The sequence below is a fragment of the Lagenorhynchus albirostris genome, chromosome 6 (genome assembly GCF_949774975.1).
Source record: "Lagenorhynchus albirostris chromosome 6, mLagAlb1.1, whole genome shotgun sequence".
In the NCBI taxonomy this organism is placed as follows: domain Eukaryota; kingdom Metazoa; phylum Chordata; class Mammalia; order Artiodactyla; family Delphinidae; genus Lagenorhynchus; species Lagenorhynchus albirostris.
Genome location: NC_083100.1, coordinates 1,834,357 through 1,846,619, shown reverse-complemented (window position 1 = coordinate 1,846,619; position 12,263 = coordinate 1,834,357). Strand labels below are relative to the sequence as shown.

Here is a 12,263-nt window from a genome sequence, read left to right as displayed (position 1 = left end):
TACCAAAAAGTCTTCAAGGACACTGACACCCAAACCCGTATTTAGAAAAGAACCACCCTCCTATGCTGAAGCATCACCTGCGAAGATGCAGGGCTGCCCACGACAAGGACCCCACTGATGAGGACGCCCACGTGCAAATCCGCCAGGCTGCAGCCACTCCGCACGCACCGCCTCCACTCCAGAGCGTTAGACCCACGGCAAGGAGCCTACCAGAGAGGAAGGCCACTGCCGATCTGGTCCCCTCTTCAGCAGCCACGACCTCGTCCCTGTCACTCGAAAAACGGGGCTCATCGACAGCTGACGGGTGCCCATGGTCACCCGTCATCAATATCTCCGATGCGATGTTGACCTCCCCTTCTCCACCACCTTCCTCACCACCACGTCACCATCAGTGACTCGACTGCAACATGTACAGAGGCTCCGGCACCACAAAACACAAAGGTCCTCATCTCCGGCTTCTGCTAAAACTTCCCAGTGAAAACCTCTGCTCTCCATGCCTCCACCCTCCATGCCTGCCCAGCACCTTCTCGAAGTTTCTAAAAACCCTTTCTGTGTACTGGCACCAAAGAAAGAGATCAATGACCCCGCCTTCCTCCCGTCCCCTGATCCTTTCAAGTGAGACTGAAACAAACAAAGCCGTCAGCTCCCCGGGCCCAGGCAACTGGTGTGGATGAAGAGCCACGTGGAGACTGCAGGTGTTTTTGGGCAAAGACTGCGGCACGGGGATGGACGGCTGTTTGGGCACCAAAGAACAGCAAGCGGGTTTGCATTCTCTGGGTCAGACCCTGGTGAGGGGGGCAGGGCTGTAAGAAGCAGTCAATCAGACCTGATTTGGATTAACTCAACATGAACGTGAAAATGAGGAGCACAGGGAATTCCGAATCACACCGTCCAACACGGAGGAACTGCCACTAAGTACACTCAGCATAACAGACGCGAACGGCTTAGAAAGGGCTCTTCATACAAAGTCCAGAAAACCGGTGTTAGGAACAGATTCCATGGAATTCTCTTAGAACTCCAACAGCATCACACAAATCCTACTGAATCAACAAGTCGATGAGAGACACAGTTGTAACAAAAGTTCAATTTCTACAAAGGACTGCCTAGGAAAATTCATAGACTGCACTTAAAAAGGAATAAACTTGGCTATGAATGCAAACAAGTCAAAATATTGACAGAACCTTTAGCCCTTAAAACGTGAGGCATTCTCTTGGCTTCCGCACCTTGAACAATTACATTGTAAGGAGCAATCTTCTCCAAAATGGCCTAAGAGTTTAGAGTTTAAAAAAATAAACTGCATGGGGCTTCCCTGGTGGCACACTGGTTGAGAATCCGCCTGCCAATGCAGGGGCCACTGGTTCGAGCCTTGGTCCAGGAAGATCCCACGTGCCGTGGAGCAACTAAGCCCGTGTGCCACAACTACTGAGCCTGCACTCTAGAGCCCGTGCGCCGCAACTACCGAGCCCGCGTGCTGCAACTACTGAGGCCCGTGCGCCTAGAGCCCATGCTCTGCAACAAGAGAAGCCACCGCAATGAGAAGCCCGCGCACCGCAACAAGAGAAGCCACCGCTCGCCGCAACTAGAGGAAGCCCGCACACAGCAACGGAGATCCAACCCAGCCATAAATAAATAAATAATAAATAAATAAATGTTAAAATAATAATAAATAAATAACTAAATTGCCATCAGTCACAAAAGCTCCCTCAGTGAAAGGTCTAAAGACAATCTCTTAACAATAACAAATCAAACGAGAATACAGAATCAGAGAGCACGTGTGAGCCCTGGGAGAACACAGCTACGAGCAGACAACAAATCCCCCAGTTAGTGGCCGCTCAGTAATTCCCATCAAGATGCTTACACCAACCTTACAGAACTCTTTACGAGTGCTACGGCAAAAGGAGTAAAAATAAGCATATGTAAGATATGCATGCATTTTATTTTTAAAAATACCACTTTTAAATAAGCCTCCCCACTACTTTTGAAAAGTATACAGTATTAGAAGAAGTTAGAATAATGGCTATAACGTCGAACACTGCTGTTCATCTTAAAATCCCAAAAGCTCTGAAGCTGCGCTGCGGCCTGGACGGTTCCAGTTCCGAGTCAGGACCACTGCATTCAGGCGGCAGCAGCGGGAACCCTGGGCCGAGCAGGAGGAGGAGAAGGGCTGGGGGGGACACAGGGCCTGAAGTCCAACAGGACGAGGCCAGTGTTGGCCATCCCAGCTCATGACCCGAACAGACGGTCAGAAAACCCAGAACCTGACGCAGCCTCTAGGGAGTGGCCACCTCCCTGCCCACCTGGGCCGAGCACGCCCGGAGACCAGGCTCCGGCCGAGTTCATCCCTCCTATTTCCGCTTGTTTTGTGGGAAGCGGGGGGAAGGGGGGGCAAACATGAAAATCCCGCAGTCAGGTCTCTTTCCATCATACGCTGCTTAGCACTCCCGCTCACAGGCCAATATTCCCAGCACCTTACTAAGTGGGGAAAAGCAAACCCATGTAGAAACACAAGGCCAGATATGACTCTAAAAAGTTTACAGTCATTTGCCTCATTTGAGTTTTTTCTTGATCATTATAATTTTCCCAGAAGTATCCATTTTTTATCATGGTCTCACGAAATACGCAAATAAAAGGCTCTTAGGTGGAAGTAACATGAGACGTTTCAACCAAAATCTCCCAAATTAACCTGGTCGGCCAGCCCCCCAGTCAGCTCTCAGGACTGGCAAAGAGAAGCTCAAAGAAGTTCAGAAATACATAGTGACATGCTGCGAGCACTGCAAATGCCAAGAAGTTCAGCCACGGCCAAGCCATGCACGTTTAAACCACGGGGACACAAAGCACGTGTCCCAGGAGGGCACAGAGCGCGCGCCCGGATGCGAGGCCCATACCCCTTCTCCACGCCAACAGGGTCTCGGAACCGAGAGGGGATGGGCCCGCGTGGACCTGGGTACAGCTGCCCCTCCTGGTCAGGACCCCATCCCCGACGCACACCTCTCCACTCCCATCTCCCACCTCTGCCAGCCCAGCTCTCGCCTCCGGGCCCCTCTGGGGCATCTCAGCCTCTGTGCTCCACGGGGCAGGCGAGCTCCTACCCTGCTCCCCACTCAGCTCACACGTCCTGACCTCACACACCCCTTCTGAGGGACCCCTGCCCCCCCGGCCCATCCCCTCTTCACATGAACCACACCGTACCAAGGGGGCCGGTGCCTCCGTCTGGCCTGGCCCAGGGACCCCACGCAGGTCAGCAGGATGGATTCCTAACTGGCCCGGCGTGGCCAGCATCTGCCCAGCAGAGGGGCACACATCCCTCAAGGGAAGATGACTGATTCCAGTTCCAGGATGGCCTCTGAGTAGATACCTGGCCTTAGGCGGGGCACTGGATGGCAGTCAAGACTGGGTTCCTCATGGACAGAACAGGAATAACAGTGTTCTAGCTCACTTCCCAGGGCCGTCGCGCAAAATGAATGAGATAACCCGTAAAGCACAATTCAGAACCAAGTCGCTGTTCATTCTGGGCCCCTAAGAGCACAGCAGAGTTTGACTTGCAGTTAGAGAGCAACTGGTGTTGATTCGTTACTATTATAAGCTTTAAACATCTACGGTTTTTTAAACAGAGCAGCCCCGGCCCTTCACAGCCCAGAGTCTGGGGGTGGCCGCCCAGCACCCACCTGTCCACCTTCCACCTGTCCCCACCGCTGGGCGCCTCAATCACGGCCTTTCTGTTCCGCCGACAAGCTGCGCTCGGTGGTTTCTAATGATCCTGGTACAGGGCTTTCTATGTCAAATACATACCGGGAGTTCATTCTTAAATTTCAATATCGTTAATCATCTAACATTCAGCATCTCAGAATTCAGAAATTTGCATTTCTACAATGGTGGCTTTGAAAAACAGGACATAAATGCAAATGTTCCACAAACCGTATAAGAATTTTCAGAGAATTGCCAAAACAAACCATCAATGCTCCATTGACAGTGAATTTTCTGAGCTCTTCATAACGACTGAGTATTCGTGATTTTTAAAAGACAAAACACAATTTGAGAATTTTTTTTTGAAAAAGGAGGTTGAAAAAGAAGTCGTTATGTCTCCATGATTTCCAGAACAAACCTTGACTGATTAAGCCCCAGATAATGATGGCGTGGAGGATCCGGGGCCAAGACAACTCAAGGGCTGCAACTGCAGCGCGGGTGCCCGGAGGAGCCTGGGGGACGCTCGCAGACAGGAAACGCACAGGGTGTTTCTGAACCTGCCCTTGAGAAAGCAGAAGCGGGCGGTACCAGGGGCCCGTGAGTACCTCCCACCCCAGGGTCCATCTGAACAATGAGGCTCCCCGCCGTCCCCCCAAGACACCTGCATTCGGCACGACTTCGGGAACCCGGCTCCCCTCCCTGCTCTCCCTGCGCAGAACCCCGGGCCCGGCAGCCGCTGGGGACTCTCCATGCCTCCCAGAAATGTCATGAACAAGCTCTTCTCCAGCTGCTCCCCGTCTTCCGATGGGCGTGATCACAGCCTCCATCTCCTGGCTTAAGCTCCCAGGACTCTGCCGGCCGCACCTGCTGGCTCCACACCCCGCCTCCCGAAAGCCCAGGCCTGGGCCTCCCCGGGCCTTGTCCAAGGCCACTCCCGGCTCCCCAGCTCTCCTCCTGTGGCCCAGGGCCTCGCACAGGGTCCGTGACCCACCCCCAGCAGCTCAGAATCAATGTCTTCTTCGTGTTAATTGCAAGTCCTTAAAATTCACTTCTCCCCTTAAAACTTCGCAGCATTCCTGAAACACTGAATCCTTGCAAAGCACAATTTAAATGATATAAAAATGTGTCTTTCTGAGATCATTTCTATATTAAAATATAACACCCTTGGTGGCCAAACTGGTTGAAATAAACAGGCTCGAGATCCAACAAAGCAATACCAGGGCTCCAGCTCAGACCAGCGGAGGCCAAGAGCCTCTCCTGGGAGACTTACAGGATTAGAACTTTACGACGGCCTGAAGAAATCAAACTATGTTGAAACTCATTAATCACCAAGTAACTGTTGACACAGACTTTTTAGCTGCTTGTATGTGGACGGGGCATTTCAGATTGAAGAGGATACTGAGAAATCAGAGTATGGTCCAAATTAAAACACGGATCAGAAACATACAAGTTTCCCTCAAAACAGTTATCCTGTTTTTAACACGATACGTGCCTCTTACCAAGATACAGGGAGGGATGGGGCACCTGAATGACAGTCAGCCAGCTCTCCGTCGAGGGCGTGGTTTGGATGCCCACACACAGGTCCAGGAGGCTCCGTACGGGGCTCCCTAAGGCTTACAGTCCCTCCTCCAGACTTGCTCTAGGCAGAAACGTTACTGCAAAGAAGGTGAGTTGCACTGGGCGGGGTGGGAGTGGCAGAAAGGTGGCCGAGCGACAGCGTCTGGTTCTCCTGTAAGCCAGCCAAGGCCCCCATATCCTAGCACAGTCCAACCACAAGGAACTCTACAGTGTTCATCTGAGGAAAACAAAGGAAGAGGGAGCAACGAAGGAGCCCGTGTCTGTCCTGCCAGCAGACCCACGGACTGTCTACAGTCGCTCAGTCCGGCCGGGGACTCGGCTTCGAAGCGACGCCCTGCATCCTAGTAGCCCCCGACCGCTTGGGCACATCCCAGCAGGGAAAGGCTTGGAGTGCTGGGGCAGACAGGAAGCACAACATCTCAGAGGCTCTTTTCATTCTTCCTGCTCTCAAAGAAGAGTTCTCTTAGACTAAATCAAGCCAGGCCCTTTCCTCAGGCTGCACGCATCATTAGAAATAGTTATCCAGAGCAATAAAACCCAACAGTTAACAGTTTTACGTCAGAGAACCAGGGCCTGGCTCTGGCAAAGTTCAGAAAGAACGGCAATAAAATCATAATGCATACCTCACCCAACACCAGAGGGAGTGTTCAAGGCAAACGGGGGAGAGAAAAATTCTACACATCAAATGAAAAGGTCGTTTTATCATCGGGCCGAAGCCAGCCAGCACTGCAAGCGCGAGAGGAGGGGCCCACAGCAGCTGCCCTCCCCCGGCCCGGCGCCGAGGGCCACACAGGAGCTGGCAGAGCCGCGGCTGGGACAAGGAGGCACCCAGGTGCCGCGGGGGAGGGAGGGTGCGCGGCCAGGAGAGACCGGCACCGCACGTCCCAGGGATGCAGAGACTGAAACAGGACTCGTCTGCTCGGGCTGAAGACAAGACAGAGAACGGCGAGAAATGCCTGTTCAGAAGAGCGAATTGAACAAGTCAGTATTAATTAGTTCTCTTCCTCCCTCAAATCCACTAAAATGACAAAAGATAAATATAAACATGAAGGGATTTGCAGCGAGGCTAGACAGTGGGAAAGCAGTAGCGTCAACTGACAAGAAACCTGGAGGAATTTCCTAGAAAATGTACATCCCAGGGGGTCCAAGTGATGGGAAAACCATCACTGGTGAGCAGACCGTCGCCCCAGGCTGGCAACGGCCTTGTGGAGGAGGGGGTGTGCAGACCCACAGCTCAGCCCAAAACGGCCCAGGGGAAGCAGCAGGGCAGCCGGGGGCGGAGGGCGACCGACCGGCCAGCGTGTGGACCCTCGTGGTGGCAAGCACTGTTTGCAGTCCCTTGCTGCAGCTCCAGGGGCTGCTCAGGGAAGGAGGGCGGGCCCCTGAAGGAGAGCTTCAGGCCCCAAGCGCACCACTCCCTACATCAGAGGGAAAAGGAGGGAAGAGGCTCAGGCCACAAGGCAGCCCTGCCTCGCCAGCTCCACCCACTGAGAGAGACAGAGCTTCCAGCGTCAAGAACGACGCACACACACCAGGCAGGACACGACGGCAGTCAACAGCCACAGGTGAACTCCCCACGTGAGACGCAAGACTCTGGGAAGGAGAAAAAAGCAAAACCCAACTAGATCTCTGCTGTTCACGGGGACCAGGCTTGTGAGGGTAAGAAAAGTGGGTGGAGAAGCGTTTCTCAGCCCAAAGAAACCAAGGGCAGAAATACTTTTAGGAGACTGATTAACTTTGGGGCGAAGAAACATGAAACAAAGAGAAATACATTGTATTTTGTTAAGAGAACAGGGAAATACGTTGTATTTTGTTAAGAGACCAGGGCCACCAAGAGATAACAGTCATGAGTTTTTTAGCGCTGAAAAACACACTGGAATACATAAAGCCAAAAAACGGTCCATAAAATGGTCTTTTTGTAAAAAGAATATTACAAACTAGAATCATAATGGAAAGCACACATTTCTCTAGAAATCGAGGAGACAGAAAAGATAAAGCCATACTGATTTAGATAACTCAATTCACTTAATATGTATAGACAAATAACATATAGAGAAAAAAATACATACATATACTCCTATGTATAAATATATTTGACACTTGAACAACACGGGATTGAACTGTGCAAACCACTTATGGTGGATTTTTTCATAGTAAGTACCACGGTACCACGCCATCCGCGATGGGTTGAATTCCCGGACGGGGAATTGCAGACACGGAGGAGCCAGCTGTGGATGCAGGGAGCTGACTATAAACTACACGTGGATTGTCGACTGCGGACAGGCTCGGCACCCCTGACCCCCTTGCGGTTTGAGGGTCAACTGTATGTAATACTTATGAATGAGAAAACTTTACATACAGTATTGATGTATACATGGAGACTTCTTTAGACCAAAAAAAAAAAAAACCAACAACAACAAGAAGAAAGAAAAAAATAAGGGGAAAAAGAGTACTCTTTCTCTTCAAATGCCCGGTGGCATGTACGAGATCTGATTACATCTATGGCAGCTCATGCAAAAACAGTGTACCCCCATGTGTACAGGAATGTAAATTCAAACAATAATTTCTCCTGAGACTGCTGACAAGAATGAAATAGACTGAATTCACCTAGTGCAGGTGCCAATGAAGGAAAGTATCTATGTTCATAAACTACGATTAAGAAAAGTTGAGGCAGAGTTTCTGGAGCAATTTGAGAGTAACCTTAGAAGTTTTACATGCACATGCCCACCAACCCAGCAATTCTACCTCTTGGAATTGATCCAGTGGAGATCTTACAGAAGCGTATGTTCAAAATATATGTATATAATAATTGTTTGATGCCGGTTTGGGGCTGTTATAAATACCGCTGCAGCCATATACCACATAAATATCCATCTTCGAGCTACCAAAAGTAAGTCTGTCTGATGCTCAAACTGCACTAAAACGGGAAAAATAAAACAGAGCCCCAGAGACAGAACGCTTACACTCTGTTAAAACTGACACACACACCCTACCTGTTCAGACACAGGAGAAAGGCATGTCCCCAACTCTGAGTGGGAGGGAGAGTCCACGGTCTACCTCACCCACTTCCATCCAGACTGAATTTTGTTTGACACTTTGTATCAAGCAATACAGGAACGATTTAAATCAATAAAGCCTCTTCATACCTAAATACAACCGGGAATCCTGCTCTCGGGAGCTTCAGACAACTCTGATCAGGCCAAGGAGCGGGGTGTGAACGTGCGGGGGGGGGGCCAATCCCCAAGGGAGAGACCACACCAAGCCCCGCCCCTCTCTGCTGAGCCGGACCCACAGCCGCACTGACGGATGCAGTGCCTCAAGGATGCCCTGCACCTGCCCAGGCAGACTCAGGACAACTGACAGCTAAGTGGCCCAAGGCCACACTGCGCTGGACGGTGCAGCGGGACAAGGCAGGGCTCCCAGCTTGGTCGGAGCGAGCACGGTGACTCTGCGACGGGGGAGACGGGGGAGGAGGAGCCCCGAACGCGTGTGTCCGCAACACGCTTCTGAAGCTAAGAGCCATGCAAACGTGGCTCCCGGCCCCATTTGGCCACTTACTAGCCCTGTGACCTGGGGCAAGTCACTTCTTCCCGCCAGGTGGGAGACGTTTAGGGCCTAGTGAGGAGTCAATGCGCATAAGATGCTTAGTGCAGCGCCTAATAAAAAGCCTCGGGCACCAGGAGCGATGCCCCTTGGCCACCACTGATGGGCACCGATCGTGCTTCTTCTCAGAGTCGGACCAGAGGCCCTCCCACCCCCACGGCCCCCAGAAAGAGAGCAGCTGGAGACGAAGACCGCAAGTGGACGCGTACCCGTCACCTCCCTGAAGCACCAGAGAAACGGGTGCCGCTCAAGTCGGCATGCAGGTCCCGGCGGAGGCTGGACCCCACGTCTCCGTGAGGCCCTCCTCAGCCTTCCGCCACTGAGACGAAGAGCAGCCTACTGTGCCCTCGGGGCCGTCGTAAACCGACGGCGGTCATGATGGAGGACCCAGTGGGAGACCCAGGACCAGCTGTGAGGGCAGCGCGTCCGCCAAGAGGACCCAGGGCCCCGCTTACCTGGATGGCTTTGGGAGCTCATTGCGAGCAGCGGCTTCTCCTTTAAGGGATTCAAAAGGGCTCAAAACTTCCACATGAACGGGAGCTCCAAAGAGCCCCAGGGTCCCACCGGCACATACAAATCCAGCGACGCGCACGGCTGGTCCACGGCCACGAAAACTCCCCGTCTCGCCGACCACGTAGTGGGCCCAGTAATCCAAAGGAGGGCAGGGGTCTCCCCGGGCTCTCAGGAGACGACCTGTCTGGGGAGAGAAAGGGGAGGCTTCGGTTAGGAGGTAAAGGCCCCCCGGACACCACATGGAGCACGGAATCAATCATTCACGCTCCACCCCCGTCTCTACAATCCATGGAACCATCATTTGAAAATTGTACAAACTACTTGGACGTTTTGTTAGTAAATGTATGTAAATACGTGTAACAGCGTATCTGTGCCACAACCTCGACACTGAGGACGGAAAACGTTTTAAACAACAAATCACTTTAAGCCCACTCCCCACACACACATTTTTTCATTTTCGCTATATCCCCGACTATTCCTATTTTACGTAGCGGCAATCTCAGAGTTTAAGTTTAAATTCAGCTTCCCTCACTTACACCCTAAATCATTCCCCAGGTTTCCATCTTCCTAATAACCATTTCCTCAATTTATTTCCATTTTCTGATCGTAAAAGCAAAACCTGCTCATCACAGGAAGTATTTAAAAGGTGATCGTGATGCCGTGACACAGAGGCAAACACCTGGTAATACTGTGATGCATTTCCTTGCCGTCCTTCTTCGCCTTTCGCCCATACTGGCTACTAGCCCTACAGCTGGACACCCTATTCCCTTTGCTGACACGACAGTCAGGCATTTTCCAATGTCATGAACAACTCCTGGTTAACAGCGCTTTGAAGGCCGTTTCCCTCTGCGTCTGTGACGGAGCTGCCTGCCGCCTCCCTGGGAGGACCTGCTCCTCCCCCACTCCAGGTGGCTCTGATGAGCTCTGCCAATCACAGGTCCGTCCCCAGACGGGAGGGTGGCACGTACTGTAAGCCGAGCTCATCAAATCCTCTTCCCAAGACCACCCTCTTCCATAGGTCACAGGCACCTAACAGAGGAGGAGCCCAAAGAAACCAGGGCACGAATTCCCACCGCCAAGCGTCTGCCTCGGTGGGATGGCGTCACCAGTGACTTTTTAAATACTTTGCTGCGATGAGCATGTTTTACTTTACAATTGGAATACGGAGATAAACTGAGGAAATGGTAATTATGAACATCCTCCCACTGACCTGGGCTCAGGGGTCCTCTGAGGCCTATCACCCGCTCCTTTAGTAGTGTAACAAATTCCTGTTCTTGATTAAATTATTCAAGGATTTTCTTTTTCCCCCTATTGCTTATAACCAAAGAACCCTAAACCATTCATCATGTAAAGGATTAAACCCCAATTATACGTTATCTATAACTCTGTGATTAATATCTTTCTGATTACTGTTCTATATCTGTTTATTTCCTTAGGAAACACAGTAACTTATTTATTCATCTCTTAAATGGATAAAGAAGATGTGGCATATATATATATGGAATAGTAGCCATAAAAGGTGAATGAAATAATGCCATTTGCAGCAACGCGGATGGACCCAGAGATGGTCCTATTAAGTGAAGTAAATCAGAAAGACAAATACCATATGATATCATTTATATGTGGAATCTAAACTATGACACGAATGAACTTATCTACAAAACAGAAACAGACGCACAGACATAGAGAACAAGTCGTTGCCAAGCAGGGGAGAGGGGAGGGATGGAGTGGGAGGCTGGGATTAGCAGATGAAAACTATTATATATAGAATGGATAAACAACAAGGTCTTACTGTATAGCACAGGGAACTATATTCAATATTCTGCGATAAACCAGAATGGAAAAGAACATGAAAAAGAACACATATATGTATAACTGAGTCACTTTGCTGTACAGCAGAAATTCATACAACATGGTAAATCAACTACACTTCAATAAAATTTTAGAAAAAATGGAATTTTTACTCATCTCTCAACCAGAAAGAAACACCATTGTCTTGAAAGCAATGCAGATGGTATATTTTGCAAACCCCTGCAAGCCTCGGATGGCTCTGTATCCTTCACACAAAAATCACAACTTGGCTGGGTATAAAAGTCTTGGATCACAAATATTTCTCCCTCAAAATCTTAGCCACTGCCCCCCCCTCAGATACAGAAAACGCGGGCCCAGCAAAGCAGCACTTCCTTTCCAGGGAGCCTTTGGGGCTGAGTTCTGAGGCTTTCTTCTGTCTGGATTCTGCCAGGACTTTTTTTTACTTTAATCTTGAAATTCAAAAATGTTGTCAGAAGATGTGTGGTCAGTCTCTTTCCCTTTATTTTGTTCCAAACATGAACCTTTCAATACACACAGGTCTTTTTTTCTGCTCAGGAAAATGCTCTTCAATCACGTTTTGACAATTGTTTTGTTACATTTGTTTTGTCATCTCCAGAGCTTCCCACACCGTCTGGCTGAAACCTTCCCATAGTATCTGGCCTCTCGCAGCACCGGCACATCGTCGTTTACTCTGCATCCCAAGAGCCTTCGCCAGCGTGTTCTCCACAGCACTGCTCCTAGTTTCCATGATATCCGTTTTACTCCTATGGCTTTTCATACAGATTTTAACTAAACCTTAAGCTCTTTGTTTCAAACGTTTCCCTTTACAGCTCATTCCATTATCTTTTCCTCTCAGCTGATTCCCTCCTCATGACCTTCTGTTCTGTTTGTCTTCCTAGTCAAAGTCTTTTCAAAATTTCTTTTTTCTGATTCTGACTATAAATTGTTTTCAGAGGTATATCTGTCTTCTGCCTTTCAGGATAGCTCCCTTTCCCCCACATTCTGGGATACCTTTTAAGACCCCATGGTGGGGATTATTTATTTATCCTCAAATAAGAATAGCTGTGGTCCAG

General features: G+C 50.1%; 1 protein-coding gene across 1 annotated transcript in view; it reads right to left on the bottom strand.

Annotated features, from left to right (window-relative positions):
* Positions 1–9,557, bottom strand: part of HDAC4 (histone deacetylase 4) — a 244,201-nt gene extending 234,644 nt beyond the window's left edge. The window contains exon 1 of the mRNA XM_060151668.1: positions 9,321–9,557. Coding sequence (XP_060007651.1) covers positions 9,321–9,342 — 22 coding nt within the window. The 5' untranslated portion in view covers positions 9,343–9,557. The remainder of the gene's footprint in view (positions 1–9,320) is intronic.
* Positions 9,558–12,263: the final 2,706 nt, after the last annotated feature.